Source organism: Podarcis filfolensis (genome assembly GCF_964270895.1).
Source record: "Podarcis filfolensis genome assembly, chromosome: 6".
Lineage (NCBI taxonomy): Eukaryota > Metazoa > Chordata > Lepidosauria > Squamata > Lacertidae > Podarcis > Podarcis filfolensis.
This window is the reverse complement of record NC_139609.1, coordinates 90,641,412-90,655,250: the sequence shown is the minus strand read 5'-3', so window position 1 is coordinate 90,655,250 and position 13,839 is coordinate 90,641,412. Positions and strand designations below refer to the sequence as shown.

The 13,839-nt window shown below is 39.8% G+C and overlaps 1 protein-coding gene across 11 annotated transcripts in view; it reads left to right on the top strand.

Moving 5' to 3' along the window:
* DIDO1 (death inducer-obliterator 1) overlaps window positions 1-13,839 on the top strand; it is a 66,479-nt gene that overhangs the window by 23,366 nt on the left and 29,274 nt on the right. For 10 of the 11 annotated variants that reach the window (XM_083618270.1, XM_083618269.1, XM_083618260.1 and 7 more), the window contains 2 exons: window positions 1,819-2,025; window positions 3,493-3,718. In XM_083618270.1, the coding sequence (XP_083474396.1) occupies window positions 1,819-2,025; window positions 3,493-3,718 (433 nt within the window). The remainder of the gene's footprint in view (window positions 1-1,818; window positions 2,026-3,492; window positions 3,719-13,839) is intronic. The other variant, XM_083618265.1, reaches the window with a different exon arrangement.

The following is a 13,839-nucleotide window of genomic DNA, read 5'->3' as shown; positions in this document are numbered from 1 at the left end:
TCCTATATACAAAGAAGGAAAAGGTGGGGTGAGGGAACAACATATTTGTATGGAATAGTCATGGCACGCACACCCTGCTGCATGAATATCCGTTTAAGATATGGAAGAGCTATCCATAACCATAATTTCTTTTTGTCTTGTGCTTCAGTTATTTTAAAAATAGGGAACAGATTATTATGAAAGCCTCTGCTCATTTCTGAATCTCAGAAGTTGCTAATTGCTTCCTAGGTTTCTGTATATCAGGAATAGGAAGTCTTTGACCCTGCAAATGTTAGTCTGCAATTCCCATCATCCCTAACTATTGGCTATTTCGGCTAGGTTTGATGGAAGTTGGAGTCCAAGAACATTTGGAGGATCAAGCTCCATGCCTATCAAGGCTATACAGTGGACCCTCCGGATATGAACTTAATTCATCCAGGGGGTCCGTTCTCACCCCGAAAAGTCCATATCCGGTGGCGCCGCTTATGCGCATGCACACGGCGCAGTAGAGCGCTTCTGTGCGGCGAAACCTGGAAGTATACACTTCCGGGTTTGCCACGTTTGTAACTCGAAATTACATCACCCGATGGTAATATAACCTAAGGTACCACTGTACATGATTTCAATTTCTGTTGTTAATTTTGTTGTAGAGTTGATTAGATGTTACTAGAGAGTTCTGGCATTTTTATTGCAATGTGCCATAATCTAAATCCTTTTTCTATTGGTCTTGCCTGAAAAGGCCCAAATCTACTTTCACTTTATAAAATAAGTAAGATTTATAAAAATAATCAGCATAACTGTTGGGAGATGAATTATTAAAGCAGATCCTTCCTCCACACATTTGATAATAAACCAGATGACAGCACCAGATTCTGGAGGCAAATTATTATAGTAGGCAAATTATGCAAATTTCACTTAATCTTATACTATACGTGATCTATAACTCCATGAGTAGAACTTACCATGAACTAATATGGAATTTGCTAATCCCTAGTTTCTAGTAAAACCATAATTCAAGACGTACCTATTCTGGAATAGATTATCAAAGTGTGGAACATACCAGAAATTGGGGTGGAGGAAACAGAACAGAGTTGAGAGATGGGAGACCAACCAAAGAGTATTTAGAAAGTGAGGAATGGAGTACAGGGGGATGCAGAGGGAAGGAGAAATGTCCCAAATCAAATGAGATGTCTGCATTTCAGATTATCTCTTTACTTTCCCTACACTCATTCCGATGAGGTTCAGGCGAGGGCCCCAGTCTTCCAGGGAGCCTTGGGGGCAGGGGCAGGGAGAGAAAGGGTGGAAAGCGTTCTTTCTGTGAACTCCTTTCATTCACTTATGAATTCACACTGATTAGTCTAGATAACAGCTCACCTTTACGTGGGAGGAATCCTCCCAGAAGGCAAAAAGTAGATTTCGCATCCCCACTGGCCTTGCTCGTAGAGGTTGTCACTGTGTCAGAACTTAACGTTACCCTTCTTAGTCAAGTAGACTAAGTAGACTTGACTATTTCTAAAAAAACAAAAACCCAAGTTCTACAACTCTTTTTAGAATGTACATCCAAACATGCATGCAGAAACTTTGAGTAAGAAAAGCACCTATAGATTGCAAAATGCAGACAGTCTTTAGCACATGAACACATATGAAAAAGATAGAAACAGATGAAAAATAGAAGAGCAAACCACCATTAAGAAAAGCAAGTCTTTAAAATATATCTGAGCTTTGTCAAAGTGCATGTAAGACAGCTCTGTTTTTAGCATTGTTGTGTCAAAATCTTGCCAGTGATAAAGAGGATGAACATTTTTCTTTTCTTTTTTAATTTCTTGTGCTGTTCTTCAGGTAGTTGAAGAGCCTGAAGCAGCCAGTTGCATTGGCCCAGGGTGTTCTAATGTTGCTCAGTCAGGTTCTGTGTACTGTGGTCATGAATGCATTCTCAAACACGCTGCAGCCACCATGAAGTTTCTAAGTGAAGGCAAAGAGCAAAAGCCAAAAGAGAAGACCAAACCAAAAGTTGAACGAGCTGTTGCCGTAAAACCTCAGCCTATGGTAAGTCTGAATTGTTTTTGAAGTAAATAGCCCTTCCTACACCACACACAGAGGGAGATCTTGGAGGAACACACATTTTGTAAAATAGAAAAAATTCATTTTCATGGTAAAAGATCTAAATTTTTCCTCAAGTTATTTTGTGTGCTCCCTTGATGAGATCTCATCATTCTATCTAATTAAGAACATAATATCTTTGCTGGATCAGAACAAATGCCTATCTAGTCCACCATCCTGTTCCCTCTGTGGCTTATGAGAAATGCACAAGCAGGGCATTTCCACTGTTGTTTACCTTAGTGACTGGTATGGTAATAAATTTTCTTCCTGTAGTATATAACCATCGATATACTCAAGGAATCTAACTAATCCCCATTTAAAGCAGTCTTTGTTGGTTATTATACTTCGATGATTTTATACTGTGTGAAGAAGTATTTCCTTTTGTGTGTCCTGAATCTTCTATCCATTTAGCTAATTTGAATGAGCACAACTTCTGGTGTTGTGGGGGGATATCACAGTTTCCATCCTAAATCCCACCACCACCTTTGTTGTGAGAGCAGCATTATCATATATATGTCTGCTTTCCTTTACAGAATCATTAAAAGAACTGCTGTCTCTCCTAAGAATATGCTGTTTTATAGCACTAGTTACAAAGCAATCTACAACTTAGATTGTTAGCCACATTAAGACCAGAAGGTATCAAAAAACAAACAAACTCAAAACCAGTAACATTCCTTGAAAAAGACATTTGATACATCGCTGGCACACACATGTTCACAATTGCAGATTGGTGCCCCATTTGATCTCATTAAGCTGATACAGTTCTCATAATAGTCTCATACAGAGGTTCTTGTTTGTAAAAGCATACATGAGAACAGGGATCAGCACACTAAGCTGTGCCTCACTGTTGCTCACCAACTCATGGAGAGCAAAGATCTACGTGTTTAATGGTCATAACAATAGCATAAAAATTTATTGCAGAATAGAGAATGATTTTGAAAACATTTGCCCTGTGCAGTCACTTGATCACGAGTGCACTAAACTCAGTCTCTTCCCTGTCCCCTGCTGTCACCCACCAGTTCAGGGAAGGGAAACCGCTGAAGTGGGGAACTTCCTGTACTCATGGAGGCTCCCCAAACAAATTAGAACCACGGTTAGGCGCAGATTGTTCTTTGCTTCAGATCCTTTGCACCCATGTTAATCTATGGGTTGGCGGAACATCAGCTACAAACAGGTGCTCAACCACCCATTATGATCTGCATTCACTTTGCTATAGTTGTGTGTTGTGCATACTATTGATCACAAGCCAGGGTTATAGTTTCTGGAGGTGGCGTGCAGAGAAATATAATCTGGAATTTTGTTGTATGAGATGTTTGCAAGTTCTCTAATACATAATGAACTGACCTCTACTCCTGTGTTATGATGACTGTATTATTGCAATACTTAGTGATTAAGGTTCTGCTGGTTACACAGGCCGGTATCAAACCTCTCTCCGCACAGAAGAGACCAGCTCCTGAAAAAAGAGAGATTATCATGAAGAAAACCGTGGCAGCACCCGTAAAGACCGAAGCAAATACTCAGACAGTTGCTAAAGAGCCAGCTTCAGAAAGCAGCACACCATCCTGGGCAAGCGATCATAATTATAATGCAGTAAAGCCAGAAAAGACTCCTGCCATTTCATCATCACTGTTGTTCAAATGTATGTATTTCACAGGGATATACCTCTGCAATCATTACACTTTCCTTGAGTACCTTTCAACTTTTGACCCTGTTAAATTAGAAAGGGGTTTTAATTACGGTCTTTCCCCATCTTCAAAGATTTGCACACATACCTCTCAGGGAGAGTTTCAAGGCTCATATATAGAAACGACAACTTGGGGTTTTCTCTCAGGTTGTATAAAATGGCACTTAAGCGTATACTTGCAGGTTAACAAACCTATTATTTTTCATAGATGATAGGTATGTTCTAATAGAAGGTAGGTAATGATAAACATTTATTTGTTTCCTAAGTTTATATAATGTACAGAGTAACTGTTTTGTTCACTTTCATTTAAGTCCCTATCTGCCTTTGCATTATGACTTAGGAATGTCAGGTCTACAAGGTTTCTGAATGATTCAAATGGATAATTTACATGCATACACAACCACACAACTTTTAGGTATTAATTTTGGGGAGTTTTGGGAGGGGCTGATCCTCCTTCCAAGAATGTGACTTACATGAAATCATGTCAAGGCCCATCTTAAACCATAGGGATTTTTATCTATGAAAGGTATGTGTCAGAGGCATTTGTCAAGGTAGAACAATAGGAAGAGAGTTCTCACCTTGAATGACACAACTTTAAAGTATTTGAAGAATATTTTTGGCAACGTTTAGCTTATAAAGGTAAGTAAGTTAGCGCTTTGCAATGTAAAAATGATTGTTCTCTTAGGCCTGTTTTACTTCCTTCATTTAAACAGTGTTGCAGGGGTTTTTTTATTGCATGGCAAAAGGTAAAGGACTTAATGCTCAAATGTGTCAGACATATTTGTAATCCCCGATATAAGGCTCTGCATCAGTAACAGTAGAAAAAGACAAAACTCTTAGGTCTGCTACTAAAATAACAGTCTCTAAATGTTTGCTTGATTTCCACTGGAAGATGGCTTTGGTGAAACCCTGAAAGAATGGAGTTCCAGGGCTTGAGGAGAAGCCACCTTTCATTTCGGCCTGCTTTCATTTTTTGGGGGGGGGTTTGACCAACAAAGTAATGCCTTTTGCTTGTCAGTGGCAGCCAAGAGCAGGAGGACTTGGTATCTAAGGCATGTAGGACTCAGACACCTTTATTTAAAACCTCCCGTAGGTTTGTTTCTCCTTGTCACTTTCATTAACCCAGCCCACCCTTTCAACGAAATCTACGAAGCTTGCTAGTCCACCTGCCTGCACATAGCCCTATGGGTCACTTCTGGCACAACAGTCTGAAAGAGCCAGTTATCTTCCAGCTTACTAAAGCTTCCTTACCTAGTCACTTCAAGGCTACTATTGAGAAGCCTAATCTCAGCAATGTCTCTATCAATTGTACATTAACTGGTACATTATCAAAATGTGAGCATTTTTGTGAAATCCCATAACTAGCGGGGAAATTTAGAGTTGGAACTATCTTTTTGTCGTTGCTGTTATGCTTGAAAATGGACATATTCATTTAGTTTGCATTTAGTGAAGAGCTTTCACCATCTCTAGAAGCCGCTCCCACTTCAAGGTAAGTTCTATGAATGTCTTCAAGTTATTTGTATCACTGCTAAACTACCAAATATAAATTCATTCATTGAAACGACTCCTTTCTCCTTCAGTGGTGGAGGTTATCCAGGAGTGGTTACTCCTCCCCCTTTCTTGGGAGGCAGTGTTATACAAGATTTGTATCTGTAGACTGATTAGTCCTGGCACTATGTGGGGTTGGGCATGTACAGAAGTCTTATTGATCATCACCTGATGGAGTAGATCTGGATCTCACATACATTACATGAAACTTCATTCATTTCCTTTCTGATCTCTGAAAAACACACTATTATGGTAGACAGCAATAAGCTCTACAGCATTAGAGACATGGCACCCTACTATGCTTCATCTACTCTTGCATGTCTTTGCACTCCTCAGAAATATCCAAAGTACTTATGACCCCATGCTGATTGGATGCTCGCTGCACTGTAGTGCCTGGTCGTGAGTGTTCATTTTCCTGAAAAATGACCTTAAAAACATCACCACACTCTTAAATTAGATGTTAGTAAAGGGAGCTTCTTAGATAACTGCACTAGTTTCCTTTCATAATAGCTATAAGTTACTCTAGAGTTACTTTAGAGCAGAAGTTCCCAAACTGGTCTGCAGGCTTCATTCAAGTGGTCCATGACATGTCTCCAACAACACAGTCTAGCACAGTGCATCACAGTCACTACAACAAACAGAGAAATCATTAAGTAGTCCTCCAAGACCCTCAGTAATTTTCAGGTGGTTTGTGTCTGTGTGGGGGGGGGATTTGGGGAAATGCTGCTCTAGAGTAATTTTGTACAGTAAGGTCCTTTTCAGAGTTCTGCTCAATACTGCACCCATCACCTAGTGGGACCCTACTACACATTAAGCGAACACATGATACTGCTGTTCTGAGGAACTTCAGATGCAAAGAATAAAGGAGACACCATGCATATTGCTCTGGGCAAAACAATAACACTGTAGGGAGGAAAATGTTCCCTAATTCTCTAGTATACCATGTAGGCTGATAGTGTACTTTGGGGAGGGGAAGGAGTAGCTTCAGCTTATATATCCTATTACTAGTACAGGTATCTTACTACAACATCAAATGTCCCTTATCCATGATTACATTTAAAAAATATATATATGCTCGTAGGGAGAGGGTTGGGAATTAGCAGATCAAGTTCTCAATTTGGACTTCTCGTCCATGCCTATTGAGTCACTATCAGTGATTCAATGAAACTGTTCAAGTTCCGAGGAAGGGAAGCCGTGTTCTGTACCCTAACATTCCTGTCACACCTTTGTCACTGTTTACAGGTACTCAGCCACTGGAGGCAAAATTTCTGTTACTCAGAAAATGAGTGGGGTTTTCTTTCAGTCTTATTGGAGTGATTTATTGTGGGTTATCCCATTTTACCCTGACAACAGCTTTGTAAGGCAAGTCAGGCTGAGAGATAGTAACTTCCCGGTGAATGTTCTAATTGAACAAGGTTTTGAACCTGAGTTCCCCACATTAAATTCAAAAAGTTCAGCAATTTGACTATGCTTGAATTTATTTGTTTCTTAACAGCAAACAATATACAATCATACCCTGCTTTATGAGAGTAGGATGGAAAGGAGAATTTCAGATTACTTAAACATGCTGTTCAGTACACAACTTCAACATTAAAAACACAGCTATAAAACCAAATCTGTATTGCCATAATTATGTATATGTGTCTATTGCGATAGCATTTTTGATGCAGCATTTTAATGCAGATCAGTAGGGAATTCACTTACTCTGTCATTCTGAAAGTATGATGGTGTCATACATTGTCATGCAGTCTTGAGTTGGCTGCAGGACAAATGTAGTCACAAACAAAGAATGTGGAATTAAAGTCCAAATAATGGGACAGAGTATTTCAAGTGCTGGTAAGAAACTTATTATTACAAAACCAATCCAGAAATCCGATGGATGAACCTTCTGCCACCTACTGGGCAGGAGAGAGATTAAAGTTTCTTAATTTTTGTTGTTCTTAGTTGATTCTGACTGTCTAGAAGCAGAACACTGATGATAGGATTTAAAACTAACATCTCATTTCAACACACCATCTGCCCTTCCTTTGCAGTTGAGAAAAACGAAATTGATAGATTTACTGGCCACAATGAAAGCTTTAATGTACTTCTGACTTCAAAACACAATTTCATTGTAGCTTTTATTTTTCTCTGTAAAAACTAGAATATTAAGAGTCACTGAGAGTTGAAAATGTTTTGACAGTGGAAAGCTGTGAAAGAAAAAGCAATAATGAAATTAGGGGAAGTATATTTGACAAGCAAGCCCTTTTAAAAATAACATCTTACTAACACACCACCTATCTGATTGAGTTGTACCTGCCACTCTGGGTGGCTGGGTCCATAAGCAAAAGAGGAATTAAAAAAGCAATTATAGCAATGAAATGGTTAAATCAGTATATAGTTAGTGGTCCTGCTTTAAGCTACTTTTTCTAATAAGAAGTCAGGGCTAGTCTTAAATACTCCTCTCAGCCCTTCCTTTCCATTAAAGTTGGTTTTAAAGTGCTAGAATGCTTTAACATCGCATTGATCTATACTGAGGTCAAGAATAGTGTTAGAGTGCTGTTGTAAACTCCATTTCTCAGGTAGTAGTAATCAATTAAAAGTGCTTAAATTGAAGGAAGTAATTAGCAGCCTGGTGAGAAGAGAAAGGGGCTGGCAACATCTCAAGATGCAGCCAGGATTTCTAAACAGTAGAGGAAGCATATCACTAATTTTTCTTCAAAATCAACAAAACACCTTGAAGTTCAATGTTTTCTCATTGTAGAGTTTTTTCAGATGAGAATTGTTGAAAACCAGAGAGTAGTATTTATGGGACTAGAAAGAGGACGAGTACTCTAATAATCCAGCCTTGTTAATTAGTTGACTGAACTGCAGAAAAACATTAACTCATGAGAGGGTTTCCTTTTATGAGTAAAAAGGCTAGTAAAAATGTAGGAGGCTGACAGAGGAGGTATTTGTTGACAGCCTTCCAACACTGACAGCCTGGTTGATTTATATGCTAGGTGTACAAGAAGGGACTGTGCCTCCTGTGCAAGCAATATAAACGCCTGCTCTCTAGGAATTCTGCTGCACTTCTGTGCTGGCAAAGGAGGAAGGGGCTTTCCTTTTCCCACAGCCAGGGTAGAAGCTAGTAAAATTGCAACAAATTGGTCGGGAGGGAATTTTGTGCCCTTGCCTATGTGGTATTCCTTATCACCAGGGGGAGCCAGACAAGTGCTTAAATATAAGAGTGTTCTAATCACTTGAGCATTTGTTCTGATCAGAGCAAGTCATATTTTGCGCCCTAGAGCATTTGCGAGATGTTCCATCCTGGGTAGGTGTAGGAAACTACATACTAGCCTAGAATTAAAAAGATGATTATATAGAAGTATGGGTAGTGTGCAGAATCAGGGGCAAGTTCTTACCTGAAGAAAATCTCTTGTGTGAGAGCAGTGACCCAGCTCAGTTAGCAGGTGTAATTCAATCATTTGGGGCTGTCATGTGTCTTACCTCGTCAACTCTTTCTTCGCTAATCAAATATAAAGGGAATGCAAGGTTCCTTTCTACTATATATGTTTTGAGTTTTTTATCATCATTACCTTAAACTGGCTGAGTGACTAATTGGAACTCTTCCTCCTCCCCTCCAAATAAAAGGGGTTCTCCATGCTGATGTCTCATACTTCCAGTATTACAGACAAAGGAGCAGATCTGGACTGCTGCGTGGCTTCTGACTGTGCCTGAAAGCAGTGAATGGGAGCTGAAGATGCCCTCCGTGGAGCTACATCTTCAAGATCTGTGCAAGAAGACTTAAGCGGTGGGCTGCACCACATATTGCAGGGGAGGTGTATAAGCTGCAGAAACATCCACTTACCTGGGTTGGGTTTGGGAATGTGTGAAGATTTTTCTTGCCAACTGATGAGATTCTAGATGCCCCAGGAAGGCCATGCTAGACCTTGCCAGGATAGGTTTCCATAGAGCTCGAGCACCAGGGCTTGCCAATTCAATGTCCATTTGCAATTGGTGCCATCTTGGATGATTCAGAGGAAGAAAAGCGTCCTGAAAAGCGGCTATCCTTCCCTGCCTATTGTAGATCACTACTGATAAGGCTGGTTAAAGTTCATCACACAGCATGTCACAATTACTCAGCTAAGTTGAAAACAGGTTCATCACTAATCATTTCTAAAAGGCTATATCAAACACACATGAAGCAATGCCTTATATTTATTTTCTGTACAGCACTGAGTATAGACAGCATTAATTTTCCTTCAGTTCGCCTTTTGTAAGGCTGGAGAAAATTAATTCACCCATATCTAGAATATGATCATGGTTAAAATGCAGAGAAGCTGCCTTAATCAAGTTATACGAGTTCAAAACCTGATTGTAGGCAGCAGCAAACAGTTGCAGTTTACATTTGTTCCAAGTGGAGAGTAGTACAACTGAAAATAGTTTGATCCAACAAGCGGTCCTGGGTGACTTGAATTGGGCAAATGCTCATAGACTTGCCTCACTATTACGAAGAAATCCTGACACAGATGAACAGCCTGTCCTAACACTTGCGAGTCCAGAATCTGGGTTTAAAGCAAGCCTTGCTTTCAAGCCTGATTTGATGACTCTCAAGAGGGGTGGGCAATGCAGCGTGTTTTGAGGTTGGGGGGGGGGGTAGATGCACTTTAGAAGGTGCTTAGTGGGTCCAGAAGGAGAACCAGGGACAAAAAATAATTGATACATAATACAGATTTAAAAGCATAACAGGAAGTATCTTCCTCCAACCGCAGACAGGAGGATTTGAGGCAGATTCTGGTGACACGTCTAGGAACCAAAGATTCAGGGCTACATTAGGGTGCTTGAGTGTCTTTCAAGCATGGCTCTACATGCTGCTGATGCTCTGAAGTGTTGCATTCATCTCCCAACAGTGAACATGCGGAGGCAACACTTGAGTTACAGTTTGTGGTAAGTAATATTGTGGAATGGCTGCAGCACCTGCTGATCTTTGCCATTTATACTATTCAACATTATGGAAGTGCTTGGAATGGGTTTTGCTTTTTGAGGGTTTAAAATACCCCTCCTTCAAGCCTTCACACCCATCTTTTGCACTGTGAATGGGGGCTTGGGTACTTTTTTATTTACCTGGGGATTGTTCACTCTTACAAGAACATTCCACTTCCATTGTCTTAAATGGACTGGATGTTCTCTGTTAAAGAGAACATTACACACTCCATAGCACAATTCTGTAATAGGGCTGCATATAAATATTTTCAGTGCATAATAAAAAGTTAGGAAAATCCAATGAATACTAGAATTGATGAGGCATATGTGATTAGCAGCATATGAAAATTACCTTAAGTTTGGCCCACTGATAAGACAGTTTCTGTATGCAGTTACTAAGATCTTCCACATACTACTAGTGAATTACTAGCTTAGGATTCTATTTCAGTTTCCCTGTTCAGCAAAGGGGAAACATAGTAAATTCAGTAAAAAGCCATCTTGGCTTTTAGGGGAGTTGGAATGAGAGCAAACTTCTCCCCATTCTGACCACCTGGTTTCTTGAGAACAATAAGGCCTGCAGAGGTTCCCATCTACTTTTAGCCTTGCACAAATCGGCAACCCGAGAACAGCACACAAGATTCTCTTAAGCCACTCGCTGGGAAACATTAGATTATTGCAAATTGTGCCACACGGAGACTTGGCAGAAACTGCTTTCTCAGAAATCTGCAATGAAATGCATTTAGGATTTTTGTACATTTTAGCTACAGCAAACAAAACTAGCACAATCCATGTACTAAATTCTCAAATCAACCTAAGCGGAGCTCGCATTGACAATCCTCACAATGCTTACCAACTATCTCACTCATGATACTAAATCTTGCTTCTTGCCAGAAGATGCCACCTGAGCCCTGTTACTTCAGTTTACATTTCATGTGATACTAAGAGTGTACAACTGGATCATGGGGTTGCTTTGCCCTATTTCAACCAGTTACTGAGGCAGCCATGTAATAACAAGCTACCGGTGCAGTGGTTACCAAAGCATTTTGGCCCTAGCTTTATTACTGAAATTTTGCATTGTTGCATGGTATCCAAATAATATGGGCAGCAATGTTTGAGAAGCAGTCATGTGCAGGTGTTGTGATGCATAATCATCTCAACAGAACTGCTAACCGCCTGTGTTTTGCTGAAATGGTTTCAAATTGGTATTTCAGGTAGGGTATTCTTAGCGCACATAATTTCCCACAATTTGGCAAGAACATGACTGCCATTCCACAAGGAGAAAATTAGATTCATGCCTTTGTTTTAGATGAGGTTTTTTGTTTTGTTTTTTAATAAAGTGCTCCTGGTTTCGTCTGATGCAGATTATTAAGTTAGCCATTTCAAAGATTTGGTTATTGTTTTGTAAGCAAAGTCAAATTTCTAAGTCAAATGTAGGCGCTCTTTGAACTGAATCTGCAACAGTGGTAGTTCACTCAAAACTACTTCTGAAAAGTTAGCTTTTCTGAAATCATTAGAGAATCGTGCAGTAGAAGACAAGATGGGGAGTCATGTGTGGACTGGTTGGTGAGCTCTGAGGTGATCTATGCGAAGCAGCTCCATATACATACCACAACAGACCCTTCTTTTCATGAAGACTAGAAACTTGATTAAGCTGAAATTTTTAGAAATCTGAAAAATACACTGGGTGTGATTTTGGGATTTTCATCCTTGGCCGTGAATTAGTGTCACTGGGTAAACCTGGAAACCACATTTAATCTGATTCTTACTATCATATCTAAAGTGAATACTTTTTGAAGAAGCCATATATGATGAATAGGTATGCCAAGTTCTAGACATGAGGAAGATTTAAATTATATAATCTTTCTGCGCCCCCCCCCCCCCGGTCAGCCTTCCATATAATGTTTTAAAATCTCAGTTTACTGGCTCATATTTTTGTGGTATTCACTTACGAAAGATACATATGCTTTGTGATGATGGTATACAGAACCTGACTGTATATGGGCTTGCAAACAAAGGCTTAAGCATGTGTACCACATTATGTGCCTACACAGATTATGTGCTTGGCACCCTCAACATAGTCATGTGTGCTGTTCAGCAATTAAGGAAAGGTGGTGTGTTCTTTTCCCCTTATGGAAGTTACCAGTCTACCAATGAAACTGCTAGGGATGTTTTGATATTTTAGGTAATTGGAGGGTAATTGCTGACCAGCCAACTGGCATTTCCAATATTGGAGCATGTAATGTTGCATTCATTAATGGAACACACTGTTCAGTTGCTAACCATAGGATTTCAGATTCATTTGTGACTAGTTCCATTACTCCTTCTAAAGTGAAAGAAGATCCCCTTTGGGGTGTATTGAATCACTTCCCAATGTCTCGGTATTGTCAGCATGAGCTTAGTGTAGAATTGTTAGCTTGTAGGAGAAAAGGACTTGATTACAACTACTTTCTCCTCTGCCACCTAAATCCAAATTACATGACTATCCTAATATGGGCCCTGAACAAACAAGATTCCTACTGGCAGCTTACTCCTTTCAACAGAATGACCAACGTAGACTAATTTTATGGCTGGACTTTCCAACATCTTATGGTGTCATCAAATGAGAATTGCAAACAACTAATAGGGGTACCAGAACTGCAGTACCAATTATGGCAAGGTGGGGAGTTTGCTAAACCTGTATGCATATACCCCCATCTAGGGTCTGCCTGCACACTGTAAGGAATTGGCAGTCATTTTCTGTTGAACTCCTCATGCAACTGATGGAAGCAAGTTGGAACCTATATTGCACACATCAAATTCTAATGCTAACCCAAATTTCATTGGGAAGGAGCAGATTTCCCTACCCAAATGCAACTTGATGAGCAAGTCTAAACTTCATATCCCATCGGTAAACCTACAATGAATGGACAGAACAGGTTTCTCTTAGCCTCCTTTGCCTGCCTTCTTGTTGCCTTACCTAATTTACAGGACATCTAAACGTAACTTGGGTGTCCCATTTTTCCAGTGAGCATGTGCATATCAACAAATTGCAGTATGGGCTAATCTGGTCATGCTGCTTTAGTATATATGCAACTATGTTTTTCTTTTGAAAAGTACTGGCAGGCAAACAAACCCCATGCCTGGGGGGAGGGTGTAAAATAAACCAGTGTTGTGTAATTGGCACTTAAAGGAGTGTGGTCTAAACTGACTTAAATAAGATTTATTTATTGGAAAGAAGGTTAGTAGGAGGTAACTGACACACATATAGAACCGGGGGGAGGGGAAACCTCTTGCCTTCTAAATGCTGCATTACAGCTCCCATCCCTGACCATTTGTGATCCTGGCTGGGGCTGATGGGAGTTCGGAAATGCCATATTTGTATGATCACAAGTTCCGCAGCACAGTATAGAAAGAGACCAAACTTAGTACTAAGGAATCAACAACATACAGAGATTTTTTCAAAAACCAAAACAAGAATGACAAAGCTGATTTAAAAATATTAAATGGCATATTTAAATTAGTTATTTTTTTTATCTAATGTGCTATTGATTTCTGCATCTTAATGTTTGTTGAATTGAAATACTGAGAATTAATCCTGTGCATAG